The 21,593-nt window shown below is 44.0% G+C and overlaps 3 protein-coding genes across 6 annotated transcripts; 1 reads left to right on the forward strand and 2 right to left on the reverse strand.

Moving 5' to 3' along the window:
• Positions 1-1,366: 1,366 nt before the first annotated feature.
• On the reverse strand, positions 1,367-8,728 carry zbtb22b (zinc finger and BTB domain containing 22b). 2 transcript variants are annotated; one of them, XM_048992982.1, is made up of 5 exons: positions 8,256-8,728; positions 7,624-7,765; positions 6,579-6,811; positions 5,118-6,029; positions 1,367-4,495 (listed from the first exon to the last, which is right to left on the reverse strand). In XM_048992982.1, the coding sequence occupies exons 3-5, from the start codon at positions 6,804-6,806 to the stop codon at positions 3,569-3,571; spliced, it is 2,067 nt and encodes a 688-aa protein (XP_048848939.1). In that variant the 5' UTR covers positions 6,807-6,811; positions 7,624-7,765; positions 8,256-8,728; the 3' UTR covers positions 1,367-3,568. The 2 variants fall into 2 exon arrangements, with proteins under 2 accessions (XP_048848939.1, XP_048848938.1); XM_048992981.1 differs by having other exon boundaries at positions 7,624-8,728.
• Positions 8,729-8,850: 122 nt separating this feature from the next.
• On the reverse strand, positions 8,851-14,163 carry kifc1 (kinesin family member C1). Of its 2 annotated transcripts, XM_048992984.1 has the most exons (18): positions 14,084-14,163; positions 13,893-13,927; positions 13,601-13,681; positions 13,385-13,484; positions 13,216-13,269; positions 13,056-13,094; positions 12,542-12,749; positions 12,045-12,210; positions 11,701-11,868; positions 11,481-11,600; positions 11,040-11,126; positions 10,842-10,964; positions 10,522-10,686; positions 10,220-10,358; positions 9,868-10,007; positions 9,538-9,611; positions 9,316-9,391; positions 8,851-9,098 (listed from the first exon to the last, which is right to left on the reverse strand). In XM_048992984.1, exons 2-18 carry the CDS (start codon positions 13,902-13,904, stop codon positions 9,054-9,056), a joined length of 1,797 nt encoding a protein of 598 aa, XP_048848941.1. In that variant the 5' UTR covers positions 13,905-13,927; positions 14,084-14,163; the 3' UTR covers positions 8,851-9,053. The 2 variants fall into 2 exon arrangements, with proteins under 2 accessions (XP_048848941.1, XP_048848940.1); XM_048992983.1 differs by having other exon boundaries at positions 10,842-11,126.
• Positions 14,164-15,264: 1,101 nt separating this feature from the next.
• Positions 15,265-20,066, forward strand: zbtb22a (zinc finger and BTB domain containing 22a). 2 transcript variants are annotated; one of them, XM_048994098.1, is made up of 4 exons: positions 15,265-15,802; positions 16,749-16,966; positions 17,730-18,675; positions 18,891-20,066. In XM_048994098.1, exons 2-4 carry the CDS (start codon positions 16,754-16,756, stop codon positions 20,051-20,053), a joined length of 2,322 nt encoding a protein of 773 aa, XP_048850055.1. In that variant the 5' UTR covers positions 15,265-15,802; positions 16,749-16,753; the 3' UTR covers positions 20,054-20,066. The 2 variants fall into 2 exon arrangements, with proteins under 2 accessions (XP_048850055.1, XP_048850056.1); XM_048994099.1 differs by having other exon boundaries at positions 18,894-20,066.
• The last annotated feature ends 1,527 nt before the right edge of the window (positions 20,067-21,593 follow it).

Genomic DNA, 21,593 nt, shown 5'->3' on the forward strand with positions numbered 1-21,593 from the left:
TGCATAAATTATATATTCAAAAGAGATACACATTTTAGTTTCAACCCTGCAGTCTGGTCAAAGTAATGAAACTGCTGTGTCATCGCACATGCATTGCCTTTTGACAAACAACAAAATACATCAGAACCAAATGGAAATTACAGTTTGATATCAAAAGTGAGGGATTTTGGAAACGTGAAATGCCAAAAGTTGCATTAATGTTAACACATCCCTGACACATTTGTGCAGATTGACTGGATATATTACATTGTTGAGTAGATGTGTCATTAAGGTGTCACTGCTGAGAAATGAACAGGGTGCAGTGAGTCTGCTGTGTCGTCTACAGGGCAATAATGTGACCTCACACCAGTGTTATCACCTTCATGTCTGGTGAAAATTCAAAGCTCTGGCTAGGTAACAGAAAACGTGTGACTTCAACATGAATTATTTCAAATTAAAGCCACTCTGTCCTAAGGCAACATATTTATAACAATAATGAATACCATTAACCTGACACAATGTGAAACCTTAATTACCACGGCAAAGGGATCAACCTCCATGAAGTCATCTGTCACCCTGAATCTACATAAGCCTTTACAGCTGCCACTTCAACTTGATGCCAACTGAAGTGAGTGGCACTGTCTCCATAGTGACTAAAAATTACCATAGCAACTAGTTCTGTAACCATGGAGATGCTTATGTGTAGGTGTCTGGGCTCACATCTGTAAAAAGTGAATATGATTGATGTCACTGAGCTGCTGGTGCGTCAGCCGTAAAGTGATAATTATGCAGGATTTTCAAAACGTAAAGCCTTGATGTGCAAGCCAATAATGTATCTGGGCAAGCTCTTAATTGCCCAGACTAATTAGCTACTAATTGATTATTATGTAGAGACTGTAAAACTCTAAAACTCTTTCTGATTCCGTGGGACACGCTGTGGGGTTACTGAATAATGCAAACAGCCGGTTATGGTGTTTCTTTTCATTTTCATCTAGAGAACAAAAACCACTCATCTCCATTACAGTCTGAGCCACAGTGACTTATGAGCTTTTCGGGGAATCCAACACAAATCACGAATTCTATACCGCGTGCATCCCTGGGTTCGTGCGCATTGCCTAATTTAGAGTGCATAATGATGGAACATAACCCCTCATTAGAGTAGAGATCCTCATTGTATCAAAAGCACAAACTTTTTAAGATGCAAGCCAACAAACGAATCCAACTGCAAGAAAATCATGAATTAATGGATACAGAAATATTCTCCTAGTTTCCTTACCACAGGCTCTTCAGCAATATCTCTGGAAAAAAAGCTTCTATCAAAACACACTCAGCAATGACCAGAAAGATGACAATACCTTAAACAGAAGGAAGTGGAATCAACAGACAGTTGTGACAGAGATTATTTATTTCCCATCTCACGCTTCTATGGAGGTTAGCAACGACAACACGGATGCCTATATTTCCAGTTAGTCTGAGAACTTTAACTGATGCCCATAGTGTGGCACTAATAGGCTTGTGTAATGATGAATATCCATCCATCCATCCATTTTCCAAACCGCTTATCCTATTGGGTCGTGGGGGGTCCGGAGCCTATCCCGGAAGCAATAGGCATGAGGCAGGGAACAACCCAGGATGGGGGGCCAGCCCATCGCAGGGCACACTCACATACCAGTCACTCACACATGCACAATGATGAATATGTAGTGTCCTTTTGCAGTACTGTATAAACAAATGCAAGTTAAAATCCACACAGCTGTATAGCAGTTAACAACAAACAATCCAATGAAAAAGGACTAATTTCTTTCTACAAGAGAAATGCAGCGGCTACGGTAATTTTTCTTTAAGATCTTAAACTAAAATACTACTTTCTTTCAATTTTCACTGTTTTCCCCCCAGGCATTTTGAAAATGGAACTGTACATTTAAACATCAGCCAATTCCTTGAGTGCCGATGTATTTCACTTCTACACCACATTGTAGGGAAATTAAGCATCCAACATGTCAAACGTGTGGCCAAAAAATGGATCCAGGATCACAAATGGCCACATTCCAGCACACCTGTTCCATGAGCCTCTTCAAATGACTACAATTAACATAGACATCTGGATATTGGAAGAAATTGGGAAAGGAATGCTACAAAATGGTTTTTTATAGATATCTACCAATACTTCCCTGTATCATGTGTGTCAAAATATTAAATTTCACTCTGCTATGCCGTTTTGAGCCAGTGAGGATAATTATGTTGCACTGCTTACCTCTAATATCTGTATTCTCCACTCATTCAATGTGTCTAAGTACCAGTAAGGCAAATGGATTTCATGTATAGTGTCTGCAAAATTTCTCCATTTTACCTGTTTTGTCAAAATTGCTGTCAAACATAAATATTTCTAGATCGCTCTAAGTATTTACATATTATCAAAACAGCAATTAGTCCAAAGCAAGACTAATATGCCATGTAAAATCTGATGTACATAAACCTCAAAATTTTCCCCAAATAATATTATATTAGTATTAGCCCATTCAGTTTCTTTCTGAAGACTGACACAATCCAGACACAAACACTCATTCATGACCAAGGCAAGTATGTGAATGGAAAACTTCCAGAAGCCAGCACTTAATCTAAAATGAATCCTCACATCTGATTGGCTGCATGAACCATGTTCTTTATAATTAATTTCAGGTATATTTAATTTCTGATGGGTGTGATGTGGAGCTGTGAGACAATAATGGACTGGGGTGTTTCCTGAAGCCTTCTTAACGCTACGTCGTCAATAAGATCTATGTTGAAAGATAGAACTTACGTATGATGCAGCATAAAGGTGGCTTCAGGAAATTCAACCCTGAAATGCATCTTAAGCCTCCTTACGATTCCTCCCTAATTATGTTATTTTATGGACAGTGTCACCTTTCTCATATATTCATTGTGATTCCATCATGAACAGCCTTCATAGAAGGCAGCGATGAGTGATTCGAAGGAGAGCAAGAGATTCTGTAACCTAGACATCATTTAAAACAAATGTGTCTGAGTTTCTTCCAAATGAAAAGATCAGCATGCTTCCGATTTCCACGTACAACTCCCTAATAGCTTGTTTTTGTCTTAGCTAATATGTGGCAAATGCTGTGAAGGGGCTACATCCAACCATCTGTTTCTACAACAGACCGCAATAAAAACTTTAAAACATTGAATAATCTGAAGAGTCTGTAAACATGTACTGTGAGCACACGCACACAGTATGGACAATGGAATCATGTTTTGTGGAAAAGGAATAACCAACACTGATTTGCCACTGACTGGGATGGGACAGTGACATTGGTCATAAACTTCAAGGAGACCATTTGTGACAGGAGTGTGTCACAGAAAGGTGGGCAGCACTGTGAAGACACATTTGCACGCATGGGGTATCGTTCTATGACAAGCATGCCGAGAACACCAGGGCGTCGTGCTTCAGTCAAAGGGCAACCTCCAGGATGCCACTGAGCCCCGAATGGGGGTGTTGATGTTTGACTTACAAAGATGACAGATGACGTAGAAAACCCAAAGTCTAGACTCCTGTCTTACACGCTTGTCATCTTTGTGCCCAGAATGAAATCTATGTGACGCTGCTCTCGCTCACAGTCACCTCACACACCTCCTCCTCACAACCGCCACGGTTACCTCCCAACCCAAAAACGGCAGACCCAAGACTGTGTGCTGAGCTCTGAGAAGAGACTCCTAACAGAGGCCCTGAACCTGTCATGGTCAGGCTGGACACGCTGCCGCCACTACTGGAATGATGGGGGGACATGACAGGGACTCCGCTCCTGCCACCGACTCCACTGGTGGGAAGTCTCTGGCTGACATCACTGTTTGTGTGGTGGGGCGAGGAGATGATGCCCGCCCCCTCCAGGCCAGCCCCCGCCTCTGCGGCACTGCCGCCTCCGCGCCTCTCGCAGTGTGAGCGGTGCCTCATGAAGCTGTCGCGCCACATGAACTTCTTTCCGCAGCTGTGGCAGTCATAAGGCTTAAGGCCTGTGTGTGTCTTCATGTGCTCGGTAAGGTGGTGCTTCATCTTGAACTTCTTGGCGCACACCGGGCAGTGGAATGGCCGCAGGTCCAGGTGCATGTTGATGTGCCGGTCCCGCATGCTCTTGTGGGTGAAGGTCTTCCCGCAGTGGCACATGAACACCTTGCCAGAAGACCCGCCCCCAGTTCCATCTAAACCATCCAGCCCGCCCTGTCCTGACAGATGGACGGCACCATGTTCCAATCCCATCCCTTTCAGGGATGCCCCACCCACAACTGTACCCGGAGGGGAGGACTCCATGGTTCCTTGGCTGTAGAGCAGGATCTGATTTCCCTGCATGTCAATAGGGAAAAGCTGGGCTCTTGTAGCACCAGACTGAACGGGTCCCAGTAAAGCAGAGATTGCTCTGCCACTTGAGTTACCAGAGGTATTGTGAGCGTGCTGCGATGCTGACTGATCCATCAGGTCACTGTCAAACTTGAGGTAGTCTTCAGAGGACTGGCAGTAATCTACCTACAGGAAAGAGAAATTGAAGCCAGAGAATACAGTCACAAAGATGAAAGTTGTACTGTTTATATTTTCAACTATTGCAGTGGGGCTATGTGCGGGTCTGTGGATTAGGTCTCTGTATCTGAGTGGAAGTTCAGTGGAACAAATCTTGTAGCTGGCAGAGTGATGCAACTGCTGGGCCTTTCAGCGAGGCACTTAGCCCACAATTGCTCCAGGGACACAGACTGGCTCAGCTCTCTGATCCCTACTTGTATGTCACTTCGGCTTTGATCCTCAAGAGTTATGGGTTTGATTCCTACCCTTTGCTCTGTGTCCTCATTGTCCCCTGCCAGTAGTGTGTGAGAGCATGTCCCCTGCCCCATGCGTACTGGCTACAGGCTCCCTGTGACCTTCTACTGGATAAGCGGTTATTGAAAAGGATTGCAATGTACCCATGTATTTTCAATCAAGATTCAGCAGCTCAAATGTTGGCTGGTTCCAGGGTAGGATTTCCCATCAATTCTCATTTTGATTCCTAGACTCTGAACATGACAAAGCTAAAGCAATAACTAATAAAAACAGACGGTCTGATCTTGAGGAACTACATCCTTTGCGGGGACATTTTCACACAACGCGAGACACTAACCTGTGCCTCCATTTCAGTTTCGCCTCTGCCGCCCATCTCGCCAGAGAGGGTCCTCACGTCAGATATGTTAAACGTCCTCTCCCTCTCCCGCTCTCTCTCCAGCTCCATATCCCTGTCCTCATCCTCCTCTCCGCCTTCCTCCCCGGACACCACGATCAGCTCATCATCCTGGGGTCGCTCAGTCTTCACCACCACCCACTGCTTGCGAGGCATGATGCTGGGCTGGCTGTAGGTCGGGCGCTTCTGGGGAGGACAAGGGTCACCATCCTGATAGGACGACACGCCGAAACTGTCGCTCACACCGACCTCTTGATCAGAAACTGAGCTTGTCTTCTTCCTCCTGCCACTCCCCCTCTCTTGTTTCCTGGGGTAAAGCAGCTCTTCGTCTTCGTCATCTTCTTCGATCAGAAAGCTTTCATCGCCCCCAGATGGAGTGCAATAGCTGGGGGTAGAGTTCGTGGCCCCATCTCCTGATGCTCCAGCAGCTGCAGTGCCCCCTCCAAAGCCTGTCTCTCTAGGGCTGAAATAGTTAGTGCTGCTGGGTGATTGGCTCTCGTTCAGAGCCGGTCGGCTGGGGGGTGGAGCTCCAGAATGGGTATCCCCAGCATGGGCCCCGACCCCTAGCATGCCGCTAGCACCGCTGCTGTTGCTATTGCTGCTGCTGCAGCCAGGGTTTCCCTGGGTGCCACCGGCGTGAGGGCCACTCCCAGACCCTCGGCTCTCTTTGAGGAGTTCGGTGCATTTGTCCACGATGTGCCACATTTGCAGCACACTGCCCACAGTGAGGTAGTTGACGATGTCTTCGCGCAGCATGCGGAGCTGCCCCGTGTAGGCGCAACTCAGCACGCTCTCAAAAGCTAGGGGATCCATGACAGCTGGGATGGAGACCGTGGACATGTTCTTCAAAAGCACCTAGGAGAAAACACATGCAAAGCAAATTATGTTGGGAAACTGGGGGTACTGGTCTAACCCCAGTAATATTCCATCAACCCACAGGCGACCAATAGCATTTTTACAGTATGGCCAGAAATTCCACCTAGCTACAATATCATGGCAGGGTTGCAGAGAAGATGGTTAATTTCCAAAACTAAGCGACATATTTTCAATTTTTTACAACCCCTTGCAATCTCATGCTCCGTTTACACCTGAAAAAACAGAAACATTAAATTTCTAAAACTGCCGATAGATCCATTGACACTAGGCCTTTTTACTAGCCCACGAAATTTTTGTATAAAGCAAACTGCTCTGTGGAAATCAAAAGGCTGGAAACCCCTACACTAAAGGAAGAGATTTGCCCGTTAACACAGCATATCACTCATTTTCTCAATTTCATACAGAAAAATTTGAAAAGACCCCAGTAAATGCAACAACCTGACGCTGAGTAGACAAAGTGATTGAGGTCTGACCACAGCAGGAACTAGAAAAAATAGGTCAAAGGGCAGAATCAAAACACAAAGAGACCTGGTCGTGAAAGTAGGGTGAGGATGCAGCCAGCACACAGCGATGGGCCCGGAAGACCTGCCCCTGCACCTGGATGGACAGGTCACACAGCCGGCCCTCCTCACGCTGCCGGTTCAGGCTGTCCAACACAGCTGTCCTCACGCTGGGGAAGCTCACCTCCACCACCGAGCCAGCGGGGGTGCCAGAGCAACTGCTGCTGCTGCAGCCCTGCTCCACTGACACAGACATTAGGGCTGGAAGAGAAGGCAAGGAAAAGCCTGGTTTAGATCTAACGCCCAAGACCTGGTTTCTAGGGCATTCCACATAAATCATGCACAAAACAAGTCCTGGATTAACTTTATGATGGAAATTTGTAGAAAATTATTTTAAAATGTCAAAGATAAACCGTCCATATCATATATACAATTCGCCCCTAATAAACTTCAGTTACAAGGAATTAAAAGTATTTTCTAAACATCCCTTTTCCAATCGTCTTTATTACCGACCTCTCAACAGTGAGAAGTCCCCCAAAGAACCTTTGGATTCATATTCTACGACAGTAGTTTTTGACATCATTTGAAATTTTATGCCATTTAAATGCTATTATTTCTCGCCGTTATGCATACTGAGGGTCATTTATCAATATACATAAGGAAGTCAAGCCTTACAAATCATAGCAATCAGCAAAGCTGACCCTAATCTTGGCATAAACGGTTTATATAAATATATGATAAAATACTGCGCAAACTGCAGACCTTTATCATGGAATCAGAAAATCATTTTACAAGGCATTTTTAAAGCCCGCATTACCGTAATGCGCAGTGTGCATTTTGGATTAAAAAGATTAAACTTGGCAAGGAAATAACACATCTGGCGGCACAGCAGCTGGCTAACTGGCCGGACACATGACTTAGGAAAAAAAGCGAGACACATTTCATTTATACATAAGGGACTTGGAGTTTCAAACAGTTTTTGATGACCTTGTTGTCACAGGTGTATCGCCGAAGCATTAGGATCCTAATAAACCCCCGACCGCCACTGTACCGCGGCGGCGGGGACTCCGTACCTGACAGCGGGTCCCAGTCACTTGAGTCCGGGGATTTCGCTCAGCACCGGTGGGCCCGAGCCATCTTGCCAACAGTCTTCTGTGAAGCGGCCGCTTACTAGTTACGGGTTAGTGTCCCTCCTCTCACCAAAGCCCGAAGTTGCTGTATACGTGAGCAGTCGGATAACTAGTCACGCGGCTGTCCTCGGCTGCTCGCGCCGTCATGTTAGCTAGCGTGCCGCTTGCAGCTAATCCTCCGCTTCCCGGGATACATCAAGTCTTTTCAAAAGTGAAACGTTAAGAAAATAACCCCGAATATCACGCGCGCGGGATTCGTTTGGAACAAAGCAGTCACGATTTTCTGCTGCTTACTGGTTATTCTGGATAGCTACCTATGGTAGGAGACACTTAAGCTTGCTAAGTAACGTAAAGTAGCTAGCTCGAAGGCTACATGGCGCGTGCATTACCTGTTTACGTATTCGAGGCAATATTTCGAATACGAAATATATTTAAAGATGTTACACATCTAGGCGCAAACCAGTAATCTGCTATCCACAATCGTTATGTAGCCAGCTAATCGAAGCAACGACTAACCATTTACAGCGGTTATTACGTATATTACAGGGTTCCCCCCCCCCCGTAAAGAAACTTACTATTTATCTTTAATCGACGTTACGGTCTGAACGACCAAATTCCCTCCCCTGTAACTAGTTCAGCAAATTTGGATCACAACTGGATTTAACTCCGTCTTCATATATTGTACCAACGTCTCGCCGCCAGGCGCCTTTAAGAGATGCCAAGCTGCGGATTTTAGCCGACTAAAAAGAACCAATTGAACCGATAGAATTAAGGTAGGCAGGTAAGCCAAAGCATCCGCTCTCCTACCCCACCATTTTGAAACCATGTTCCCATAGGTACCTGTTTTTTTTTCCAGGCTGTCAACTAGTGGTTTAAACATTACCATAAAAATGAACTTGTTTTAAATGGAGTGTATTGCAAACCACATCCAACTAAATTGTAGCATGTTAAAAAAAGCTTTCAGCTTCTCGATTTTCGTCTGAAAGTGGAATGCATGGCAGAGACGTGGCTACGGGTTAGCAGTGCCCATCAAACTGATGGACCAAATTTAAACCAATCTCCATTTAATAAAACCGCTAGATTATTTTCATTGCCTCGTTCTACGTGCGTCTAACATTCATGGAATCTTCCATTTCTCTTAAATTTAGGGTACAAGCAACACAGGCTTAGTGACAGTTAATATTCCAATTTTATTGAGAAATTAGTCTGCTCTACATGAAAAGCACAAAAAAAAAATACAATTGAGGCTATAATATAGTCAAAAACACGATTTACACATGTGCTCATAAGCACAGATTGCTTTGAATATTAAGTACACATATTAAGAAGATGCCATGTTTGGTGTATAAATTCTCTTTTTGAAAGCCTGCTGCTCATTTTCTGTTTGCTGAAGCTGTCCCGATGACACATTCATTGACCTAAAAAAAAAGCGGTATAGAATAAAAAAAGTCACTGTAAAGCACATTTTATATTACTTATTTTGAAAGCTCTCAAGCATAATAGATCAAATCCATGTTTAAGTACTTTTACACACAAAGTGGTTCAAAGTTTGCAACTTAAAACTGTCATTGAGAATTGGATGGGAGCAATGAAAAGTACTAGATATTCTGCACAGCTAGTTAATCATGTACCAACCTTGCTGGCAAATCGAAGGGAGTTCAGCGACTCGCCAAAGCTTTCCTCCTCTGGGGCAATGTTGACAAACATGAGGCTAATGGATAAGAAGAGACAGCTTGACAAAAACCCTTTAATGTACCAAAGATCAGCAACAGCAGAGTAATCACTTGCCAGTCACTCGCCTTAGTTACCAAAGCAGAATGTGCATCTTAAGAGTTGGGCAGAGGGCAACACACTTACGTCTTGCTGTTTCCCCCCAAGCAATTCTGAAGCAGATATGTGAGCTTTGAGTTTCTATATGGTATGAAGTTGTCCTGAAATGAAAGAAGAGACATTGAGATGAAATTCTAAAGACCACTAATACATTTGAACTCCTAGTTTAGGAGTTTAGGAGGGTGTTTCAAACTGGTAATCCTTCATAAGGCTCAGTACCCGTGAAGTAGCTCTCAGTTTCAAAAAGGTTGGTGACCCCTGGGCTAGATGGTATGAAAAATTTGACACCATCCAACCCCAATTAATTTAATGAAGGTGGATAAAAAAAAAAAAAAAAAAAAAAAAAAAAAAACCAACCTTATTTGCAAGTGCTGTTATCACAATGCCAAGGTTGGTCAGCGAGTTGTTAATTGCAGTCATCTCCTTAAACCTCTCTCCCTGAGACTGGCTCTTCTGAACCCTCTCACTGCCAGCGAGGTCAACCAGGCACAGGGTAGCTGCATGTTACAAGCAAATGGGTCAACTCCAAATCAATATATTTCAAAACGAACAAGTTTAAATCAACGCACAATCCATTATCTTCATGTAGCCAAGAAGGAAAATATGGACGTTAGTATCATACCCGTTTCACAATAACCCTACAGTACAACTCAAAATCAAAGTATGCATCCCTAATCCAACACTTAATAAAAACTATGGAGAGACTCACATTTACTCTTGATTCCTCTGTTTGCATTCTCACCCTCTATGTCTAACTGGAAGACGGAGTGAGAGCGAGAGGAGTAATCATTCATGTTGGTCCGAGCAGTTGATCGATTCCGATTGGCCAGCAGGACGAGGTTACAAACCTGGACGGGACAGGTGGAGCTTAGGTGGTGGACAAGAACACTAGACCAAGTTTTGAAAATGTATGAATGAATTTTATAGTAAACTTAAAACAAGTTGCTTTAAGAACCTGAAGCGAGTGTAATCAAAGGACAGAAACAGTACTGGAATAGGGAAGAATCTAACCTCATCCTCAGTGGTGACTTGCTGGTAAGTCAAATTGGTGACAGTGATGTCAGAGTTGGATGTCTTCTTGATCTCATGCTCTGGACGTTTGTTGGACTTGCCCCGGTACAGGAGGTCTCTCAGTGTCTCGTTATAGATCTCCACAAAACTTGCAACAAATTTGTACTGTGACAGAAACAGACATTTTCTAGTACTCAAGTGCCACACGGGTTATTGCATTTACTGGTTAGGTGAATGTTGAGGCACAATTGGGTCTTATCAGTACTGAGCTACGGGTAAGAAGAAAAAAAGGCTTCAACTAGACATAGTAGCAAGCATACCTGCCAGCCCTGCTCTTCTAGAGCCTTCGCCGTGGTAAAGATCTGGTGCACTGCTCTGGGGATGACCCCCTGAGTATCCTCCACTTCTCCACCCTCCATGGTATAAGTCTTACCACTGCCTGTCTGGCCATATGCAAAGCAACAGACATTATACCCATCCAGAGCAGACTGAACCAGCAGGGCGATTTCCTCAAAGACCTCTTTCTGGGAAGCTTTAGGTCCAAACACTCTGTCAAAGCTGAAGTTATAGCTCCGCTGGGTGTCACCATTTCGACCTGTGTGGGACTAGAAATGGACAAAAAAAAAAAAAAAGATTTTTCAGAAGGACCACAGTATGCTACATACATAACATGTCAGGGTTATACAAGTGAGCATACCTAGTTATAAAAACATTGCTTCATGTTCAAAGAAATTCTGTACAGCAAGAATAAATACTATATACATATGTGGCTGTAAAGTAAGATTGCTTGTATCTGGTGATGACTTTCCTGCAGAGCTACTCTGCATAGGAACAGAAAATGTAGTCAATTTCAGGATATATGAAACTGCGTGCCAAATACATATATACTTATAAAATAAAGTGATGTGCACTATTCTCTGCCATATTCAGCAGTGAAGCACTAAGATTCATGCAAGTACCTCCTCAGTCTTAGCCAGTTTGAGAGTCTTCTCATCATGAGCAGGAAACTCCATTTGTGCCATGTTTGACTGGTCGGCTGTCAGCAGGGGGCGAACTCTACAAAACACCCTAATGTTTCCCTGCAATCATAAGAGTATCTGGTTATTGATCATTCTTAGTATTTTTCATTTTGTGACCGTTTAAAGCCATAATCATCATCATCATCATCATCATCATCACCTTCAGCTCCTGGATAGTATTATGCAGCTTCCGGCGCTCCATTTCTCCCTGGTATATTTCATCTGATTGGTGGGCTACCTTCTCCTCAAGATTCCTCAGCAATTCCTGTGCCTCCTTCAAATCGGCTTGACAGCAGGATAGTACGGAGCCCTGCACTGACATCTGAGTCTGCAACACAAAGTGTGTGTGTGTGTGTGTGTGTGGGGATTCAAAACTAGCAAACACTATGGTGCATTTAGCAGCTGCCCTTACAAGTTCTTCCCCGCTCGTGAAATTTAGCGAGGTTTTTTTGAAACATTGTTAGGGCCAGCTCATTTTGCAGAGGCACAAATACTGCACATTACCTGTATATTCTGAATCTGAGACTCAAGAGATTGTCTCAGGTTCAAAAGTACACCATGTTCCTGATTCAAGGTGGTGAATTTCTCCCTGAAATTATTCCGATCTTCAGTCACCTTATCCAGTTGGTCTCTGACTTCAGACAGGACTGCCAACTCTGCTACAGCTTGGCTACAAAGGAAACCAGGCACACTTTCAGACCTGCACACCCCCCAACATACAAACCCCTCACTAACAAAATGCCTGAAATTCCCACCAACACAGATGATCATTTGGCAAGTGCTTTCACGCAAAGTGACATACAGTGAAGCATATAGCTGTCAAGGATCCAACATTGGTACAAGTACTGTTAGGCTTCTAATAAATGTCAAGTAACAAGAGCAAATTAGCTTTGAAGTTATACAGAACGTTATAAAAAATTTTTTAAACCCAACAACCTATAAAATACAAGAGCACCCAATGTCGGTCAGCATTACCAGAGAAATACATTCCAAGCCTTTACCTCAGCTGGTATTTCAATGTTTGAATCTCCTCATCCATCAGCTGTTGCCGCTCTTGCCCCCTGGCCATAGAATCCTTCAAATCCTTATTCTCTTGGGCAGTACTTTTGATCCGGTTCTGATACGCATGGACTTTGTTTTCCATATCACTCACTTTACCCTTCAAATCCCAGGCTGGTCGCCGTGCTCCAGTTTTACCAGTCGCAGGCACTAAGAACAGGACACTTCCCAGTTCAAGCCAACCGTCTCTTGTAGAAAGACCCTCAAACATTCTTTCCAGTTAAATGAAATGTCAAATTACTACATTAGTTCAGGATCAAGTATCAATATTCTTTAGTCAAACTTTTTTCTAGTTTACATACACAATAATCTCCAACAGTGACTTAAGTTAAATAATACCGAAAGCTATGTGAAAACTCACTAAAATCAAACTGCACACCCACCAGATGTACATTATGGTTATGACAGGCAGTAGAGACTCCATTTTTAAGCAATGACTGCCTTCTAGTGAGTTACCTGCTTTCGGGACTGAGGCAACTGGGCGCTTCTGAATAGCTGGAAAACATGGGAAGAGGGCAGAAGGGAAAAGTTTAATGCGCGATGATATAAACAGATAAAACGATCTAGCCACAAACATTTAACATCAGGCATGCGAGTGATTTCATTGTAAACTCACCTTTAGAAGGACCCTCTGCCACCGTCGCAGCTCCTGTTGGTCTAAGTGGTTTGCCTGGGGTAGAGGATTTAAATAAATAACAAATTGATACAGTGTTTAAGACCGGCCTGCAAGTGGATGCCTCAATTTAAATGATTTGGGTAGTGTGAGAGGATGAAAGGTTACTCACCCATTACTCTATGGGCTGCAGCCACTGGACGATGGCGAGTGCCAGCCATGCTGGCTGCCTGCTTCACCTTTCCAGCCTCTCCATCAACTTTGCGCAGTTTCTATTGCATAGAGGAGAAAGAATTTTTCAAGCTCAGAAACACACCCGAATGCATTACGTCTTTAAGGGTCTGTCATTAAGGTAAATAGGCAAATTCTTCAAAAAGCACAGAATTACCTGGGCAGGTTGTTCGCCGTTGCTCTCTGTGCTACTTGTGTAAGTCCTCTTCACAGAGAATACGGGTAGGCGAGATGCATTCTGGAAAAGGGGAGTATATGCCCATCACTTTTTTTTCTCAAAGAAAAAAAGTTCGCATTAAAATTTCTCGTTGATCACGAACTACTAGTATTTGACTACAACTTTCTTAACATTAGTCCATCACGTCCATCTAAGCTGCAAATGAACTGGCTAAGGCCGAACCTATTAAAGTTTCGAATGCTTCCACGAACAAACAAGGCAGAAAACCAACCTCCTTATTCATTTTGTTCTTGCTTGATCCGCGAACTGCGAAAAAGCGAATCCTTAATGAAAGTATATCGTATCATCGCATCACTAGTGATTCTTCACAATCGCAAAAATAAGCTAATACTCATAAAATAGCGGATAATCAAAAACGTAATATTGTTAATATTGACTTAAAAAGGTTTATGTAGCACTTACCACCATTCACCGACCCACAACCGTTTGAATTTCAAATGGAACACTTTCCTTACCGCTTTATGTCTTGCAATGTAATTGGCGTATTTGGGAGTTCCGGCGCAGTGGCAAAAGCCAATCAGAGGTAATATTAGAATCATTCTTCGCGACCATCCAATCGTATTTAAATATTTTTACAAATTAACCAATCGGGCTAGAGCAACGCTAGGGCGTAAACAAGAAATTCGGCTGACTTTGTTTTGTTATTTATATGAATTTATTTCAGTGCATTAGTGTTTATGGTGAAATGGTAGTCTTTATCTGAAATTAAATATACGCCTCTTTTCCTTGATGTTAACTTGATCGCGAATAATTTCCTTCAAATGCTGATGTAGCACGAATACAGTATTATGAGTATAATATTCCATTATAAATATAATGTTGCTACTTTCTGTTATTCTTTATATACTGTTAGTTTGCAGTTAGTATCAAAGTCAACATAGCATTGTACATACTATAAACGTTAACATTGATATGCACATTACCGTGCCCTTCATCTTTTACCGTGACCAAAATACAGGTTTTACAAGGGACATATATTTTGTGGACCTCTTATTGCAACTACATGTATTCATTAATTCATCCACCCAATTTAGTCCACTTCTCCAGGTCACAGTGCTGAGCAGGTCAGACCAGACTCTGCTGGTCCACAGGTATTGCCAAGCCAGTTGAGGAATATAATCCCTCCAGAGTGTCCTGGGTCTGCCCTGGGTTCAATGCCCAGGGAGATGTACCGACTTGCTCCCTGGGGAACTGATGAAGTGGTATCCTTATAAGATGATCAAACGACCTCAGCTGGCTCCTCTCAATATGAGGGAGCAGGAGCTGCTTTTCAAAATCAAATGACAATTCCCACCCCTGCCTTCTTCTCACCCGAGTGTCCAAAACACACACCCTGAAATCAGATGGCACATGTGCAAAGCTAATCATTGACCTTTGGCATAAGGTCTCTTATACCAAGTGCATTTATAGGTATCTTCATGGCCGGGTGTTTATTACGTATAATCAATGCACACAAGTTCAGTACGCTTTCGCTGCTCGGATTTAGATCCAAGATACGGTTCTTCCACATTATTCTACGTTACACCCCTCCAGACATGTGCAGCCACATCTTTCCCAACGTGTGGACTGGTGTCACCAAATACGATTGCGCAAGCCTAGTATCACATTCTCTTTTCTAAGAACCATTTCTTTGTTCATATATAACGAGTTTGTGACAAAAATGTTTGCCATACTTATTAAGTTTATAGACAACTGGGAGAGTTAACCTGTTTTGCACCAAACGTATTTGCGACGTAATAAGAGTGTTTGTACATCGTAAACAACGTTATGCATTCATTGCCACGGAAGCTAGTTGGACTGAGAGCCTTATTTTTAGGAATCGTCTTTGATCCGTTCAGGCCCAAATGGACAATTTCCTAGGGACCGTTAGCGAACTTTTCACACCCAACACCCACTGCCGTTTAGCTTGGAAAGGGGCGATCTCACAGGCAACCATCTAAATGTTATAAAAAAGCAGAGAAAAGTGGGCATTGCCACGGCTGCGCATTTTCAAATGGATTTTATATCTCCCAAGGCTGCAAGTGAAAGTTGACATTGTACCTGAATCCAATACAAATCGCCGAATACAACACTTTGCAATTGCAGAAGACTGCACAAGTATACATTTGGGCATTTAAAAAGGTAGGTATGGTTATCCGTGAAAGCTAACAACCGAGATGCCAAGTGGACGTGTAAAGGATCCCGTAATTCTGTGGTCATGGAAAACATGTCATGATGGGAATAATTATATCGATGCACTATTTAAATTACGCGGCCGGCTACGCGGTTGATTATATTAATAGACATCAAGTATTTAATTGTCCGCTAACTAGCCTGCTAGCTTTATTGTGTTCGTTTTCTAAAGCACCTGACAGTTAACGACAGTAAAATTAGCTGACAGACACTGATAGTATTATGAATAACTAATAAATAAATGTCTTCCTATCTCCTGCTTTTTGACAGTACAAATCTGTCCGGGTTTTTTTTTAATATTGGCCATGATACCGTATCGAACCTTGTATGTGGGCCTTATTCGCTGATTAATCCGGGGCCTCGAGTGAATCACTAACCGCTGTTGAGGCCACTTGCGACTCTCAGACAACCTGACCAATATGAATCACTATTGCTTATGCTGGCTAGATCATGGAGCGAGTGACGAGACCACAACTTGTTAACCCCTTTGTAATGGCAGCGAAGTATTGGAACAAAATTATATTTCGTTTTAATATTGTACATGTACTGCGTTATATTGTCGTTGGGTGTCATAACCTGGTTGTGTCACGCCGAAGCCGGTGATCAATGTGCAATTTAGTGCCTTATTAATACTCCAAAACTGTCAATTATTTTTCGTAGTAGTTGCTAAAATTTTAGTTTAGTGGAGTCGACATGATTTGTATTATGGCCAAAGTAGACGGAATCTACTTTTGAGTATCCTTAATACCAGGAGCGTCACTAGAGAATTATTGGGGGGGGCAAGACATTATTGGAGGGGTCTGATGGAATCCTCTAATTTAATAATAGTTGATATTTTACAAAAAAAAAACATTGTATGAATGATAAAATGCAACTAAAGCACCATCATTTCTAGGTCCTATGGATCAGAGCTGCAGTAGTAGTGGCTCTGGCACCTCCGCTGGCTCGGTGGTGGAGGTGAGCTTCCCCAGCGTGAGGACAGCTGTGTTGGACAGCCTGAACCGGCAGCGTGAGGAGGGCCGGCTGTGCGACCTGTCCATCCAGGTGCAGGGGCAGGTCTTCCGGGCCCATCGCTGCGTGATGGCTGCCTCATCGCCGTACTTTCATGACCAGGTCTGTGTCACTGACTTTCAACCTTGTTAGCGCTAAGATGTGCATCCTGTTAGTAACAGTGATAGCTAATATTCTGAGGAGGAGAATATTCAATAAGAAGCCCTCCACAGCTATATGAACTATCAATTTTCGTCATTTACTTAACCTTCTGCATAAGTGGTGTGTGAGAGGGAGGGATCTGGCAAGTAATCACAAGCCGTCATAACTATTAGACTAGAAAATTCTTCGCTGCATTGGTGTTGACAGATTTCCTTTTCGTTAGAACAATAGTGTGTGAAAATGACTCCATTTGTAATATTCTGCCTTTCAGAGATTTTACAGTAATATCCATATCCACCAGTAAGATGCTCTACAAATTGGCTTCTGATAGAGGAAATAATGACCAATGCTCACATGGGAAGCAGCATGTGGGTCAGCAGGCTAAACTTCTGGGCCTGTGATTGCCCATTTAAGCCCGAAGAGAGGCAGTTATTATAGCTGCAAAGGGGGGACCAACTCGGTATTGATGCCTAGGGATTTAGAATGGAGTGTCATAAGAGTTCCTGCAGGTGTAATGGACAGGTGTCCCAATACTTTTGTCAATATAGTTTATGTATTTGTGTGTCTTGGAGAGCAAGACGGGGCAGGTGAAAAGAGAATTTCAAATATACGAATGTCATTATTATTATTATTATTATTATTATTATTGCTATTGAATAAACACCTGTGATGTAGAATGTGAAAAAAACATGACTGAATAAAACGTGTTTATGCCCAACTATAGGTGCTGCTGAAAAACGTGACGACCGTCTCCCTGCCCTCAGTCATGGACCCCCTGGTCTTTGAAAGCGTCCTGAGCTCTGCCTACACGGGCCACCTGAGCATTGTGCGCGACGACATCGTCAACTACGTCACCGTGGCCAGCTTCCTGCAGATGTGGCACATCGTGGACAAGTGCACAGAAATCCTAAAGAGGCCCCGGGCACTAGGGGGCGCTCAGAGTCACGGCGGCAACACTCATAATGCCCCATCCAGGCAGCAGTCCCCCAGCAGCACTGACTGCCTCTACACTGAGAGGGAGCGTGAGAGGGAGAGGCAGCGGGGTGTGGAGGCCAAGGAGAGAGAGACTAGGGACCGGGGGCAGGTTGGTCCTGCCACACTTGAGAAGAGGCCACCTTGTCCAGACCAAGGCTCTCTGCCACCCTTGGCAAGCTGGAGGCATCCTCAGCAGTTCTCCAGGTGGAACCGACCTCGGCCGGCAGCTCAGGTTCTGCCTCCACAGTCATCTGCTGACTCTCAGCTTGACCCCAATCCAAGCGTGGAGAGTGACTACTCCAGCTGCGAAGAGCTCTGGATGTCGGCGAACAGCAAAGCCAGCCCTCGGGGTTATGACGGCGGCAGCGCTTTCAGAGCCGCTTTTGACAACGTTAACAGCAGGCCTGGTGCACACGCTGTGCTCGGCTACATCAGCGACGCCGGCAGGCTGAGGCCGAGGGCCCGACCCAAGGGGACGCAGCAGAGCTGCTCCGTGGAGGATTTCCAGAAATTCGGGGGAAGAGGGGTGGAGAGACGTGGTGTGGATGGTGCACAGGGCTTTGGGGAGGTAGATGGAGATCTTCAAGGAAAGAAGAATGGAGAGAGAGGAACAGAACCAGATGAAGGGATGGGAGAAGTTGTGGAGGAGGGAGAGGAGGAGGAGATGGATGGAGCAGAGAGAACAGGACAGTCTGGTAAGTGGAAATCTGATTTTATGATTATTTAAAAAAATCTTTTCTAAAATGATGAACCAAAATTAACTTAATCTTTAATGTTTAAAGAGTGAAAATCGCTCAGTCCTGATTAATTGATAATATTGAAGCAGATGTTTAGCTCGCTTTTCATCATAATGTATGAGCTTTGTTTCATCAAAGCACATTTTGTTCCTCCTTTTCTGCTTGTGTAACAGCAGACTACCCCACAAGTGTGTACCAGGGAGAAGAGGGAGAGCAACTGGATAAAGGAGACAATCCTGAGGCTGCGTCCAAGGATGGGGGGGAGCTTGAGAAGGAGTCAGACGTCAGCTCCCTTCGTGGTGTTGAAAGCAACGGTGCAGGCCCTGGTCCTGCTTGTCCAGGACCTGCTCCTCCTGCTCGCATGCAGTGGCAGGCAAGTCCCTGGTTGCAGCAGGGTAGCAGGCCAATGGAGGGAGAGGAGGATTATAGAAGAGAGGAGGAGGAAGATGAGGAAGAAGAGGAAGAGGTTGATTTTGGGCGTTTTGCAGATGAAGGCAGCGTGCCCTTTGGTGGGGACACTTATGATGAAATTGAAGATGGAACCGGACAGGTTTCCCAGAGGCCATTAGTGCCTGCATCCCCTTCTGATGACAACGAATATCACTTGGGGCCCCCGGAGTTAGGTTGGCCCCCTCTGAACATCACCACCCAGGGCCAAGGAGGTGCAACTGCTCCTGGGAATAGCCGCCACATCCCTCCTTCCTCTGCTCCGTTTCCCCCTTCCTCCTCTCCTCCCATCCCATCCTCCTCCTCCTCTTCCTCCTCCCTTTCCATTGCAGGCACCTCCTACTCAGGCAAGGTACATTTCTGTCACTGCGGCAAGGCCTACACGCTGAAGAGCATGCGCGACCGGCACGTCAAGATGCAGCACCTGAACCTGCGTCCTTTCGCCTGCCCTGTATGCGCCAAGACCTTCAAGATGAAGCATCACCTCACCAAGCACCTCAAAACTCATGGTGGCCTGAGGCCCTACGAATGTGGACTCTGTGGAAAGAAGGTAATCTGGAGGGACAGCTTCCTACGTCACCAGGCGCGCTGCGAGAGGCTAGCCGCGGCCGGCATGCCCCCCAGCTATGACGGCAGCACCGGCGTTAGCAACTTAAACGCGACTGACATCGACGAAGGCTACAGCTACAATTTTGATGAAGGGGAGGGCTTCTTGTCAGAGGGCAGCCAGGTGAAGGTGGAGGAGTCCGATTTTCAGGGGGAGGCGGGGACTGCAATTGGCGGTTTGCTGGGGGGTGTGTCCTCGGATGGGGCGGAGTTGACGGCTCAGTCTAGGACGTTAATGAGTGGCCAGGAATTAAAAGAGGAAGAATCAGAGAGGTACAGCTGATTAAAAATCGGAGGAGAGATTCTGGCGTCTAAAAAAATATCCAAAGTTCTCCAGTTGAGTTTCTGATTTAACCCTTAGGGTTATAAAATGCTTGCACCAGGAGGTGATCTGCATAGCATAAATTGAAACATGACACCCCTTATGCAGCTGGATCATTCTAAAGCCATTCGGGTCGGGTTCTGTATTCATGGCTCCGGCCATGAGACCCCTCATGAGATTTGAGCCTGCAAGGTTTGGTGATTTGCCCAGTGCCTCAACCACTAAGTGAACATCCCTCAGTGCCTCTTCTGATTGGAGTCTGTCCACATTAGGAACAATTTCGGGGAAGTAAATATGAGTTTGTTAAATGTTAGAATGTCGAACTGTCAGTCTGTTTTTAGCTTATTGTGCATAGGTTCTTTGTATTAATTGAATTCGTTGAATAATTGTGAAACCATGGTTTATGTGTGTGTTTGTTTTTATGTTATTTTATGCTGGAATGTTATATAATTTTATCGTGAAGCCATTTTTTCTGTGAAGCCCGAAGTGAAAGGCGTAAATATGGCTTGAGACATGGCTTGACATATTCACACATGTTCTGACTTGATTAGGGCTCTGACCCAGTACATTTCATACTGGGATTTTTGGGCAAAGGCCAGGAATACTGCACATTTTATGGTGTTACTTGTGGGGTTGTACCCATTGAGCGAGTAAGCAGTAGATCTTTCCCTGTATCTCTGCACTGGTGTCATGGCTCTGTGCCTCTTCAGCTTCTTGATAGAGTAGATTATTTTTTTGTTTGCATGTTTCTGTGACTTTGACCGCACAAACATTTCTGGCGTTGAGGAGGGCATTAATACTATGAAGTCACTGGAGTGTATATCAAACAGCAGCTCACTGACGGTATACATTTAACTAATAAAATTTGCTAACATTTTCCAAGGTTTCATTGTGATTTAAATTGGTTGCTTTACTTATGATTTGGATTTCGTTTTAAAATGTGGAGTCATGTGAGTAATATTTGCTAGTTACCAAAGATGTGAAAAACCAAAAAAAAAAATATATCAATTTTTTTAAACCTGGTATCTGATTGTACATTTATTCTTACTACAAAATGTATTGCTGTTGATAAGATCCCAGTGTTGTGAAGTTGCAGATACACGTTGTATCAGGTGATGAAGTCAAAAACACTCCATGTAAAACAGGGGGCAGTTTGAACAATTGGTCTATCATCAGATATCTGTATATGAAGCTGTTAAGACCTCAGAAGTAATTTGGAATATGGAAGAAAACCTCTCAAAAGTGATCAAACGTTAAGCTTTTTGCATGCATAATGCCGTTTGATAATCGCTGTCAGATTATTCTTTTTCAAGCTAAGCACTGACAAATTGCATTTTTTACTAGGGTTTTTAAGTGTGTGATTGTATATGTTCCTAGGTGCAATTGCTGATACAATATTCAAATTATATTTGTAGTCACAGAACACTTGTAATTTGTGTTGAGAATTATACTATTTAACAATGACCATACTTTGTAATTGTGTATGGTTTCATTGAGAGTT

Source organism: Brienomyrus brachyistius, chromosome 23, assembly GCF_023856365.1.
Source record: "Brienomyrus brachyistius isolate T26 chromosome 23, BBRACH_0.4, whole genome shotgun sequence".
Taxonomy (NCBI): Eukaryota; Metazoa; Chordata; class Actinopteri; order Osteoglossiformes; family Mormyridae; genus Brienomyrus; species Brienomyrus brachyistius.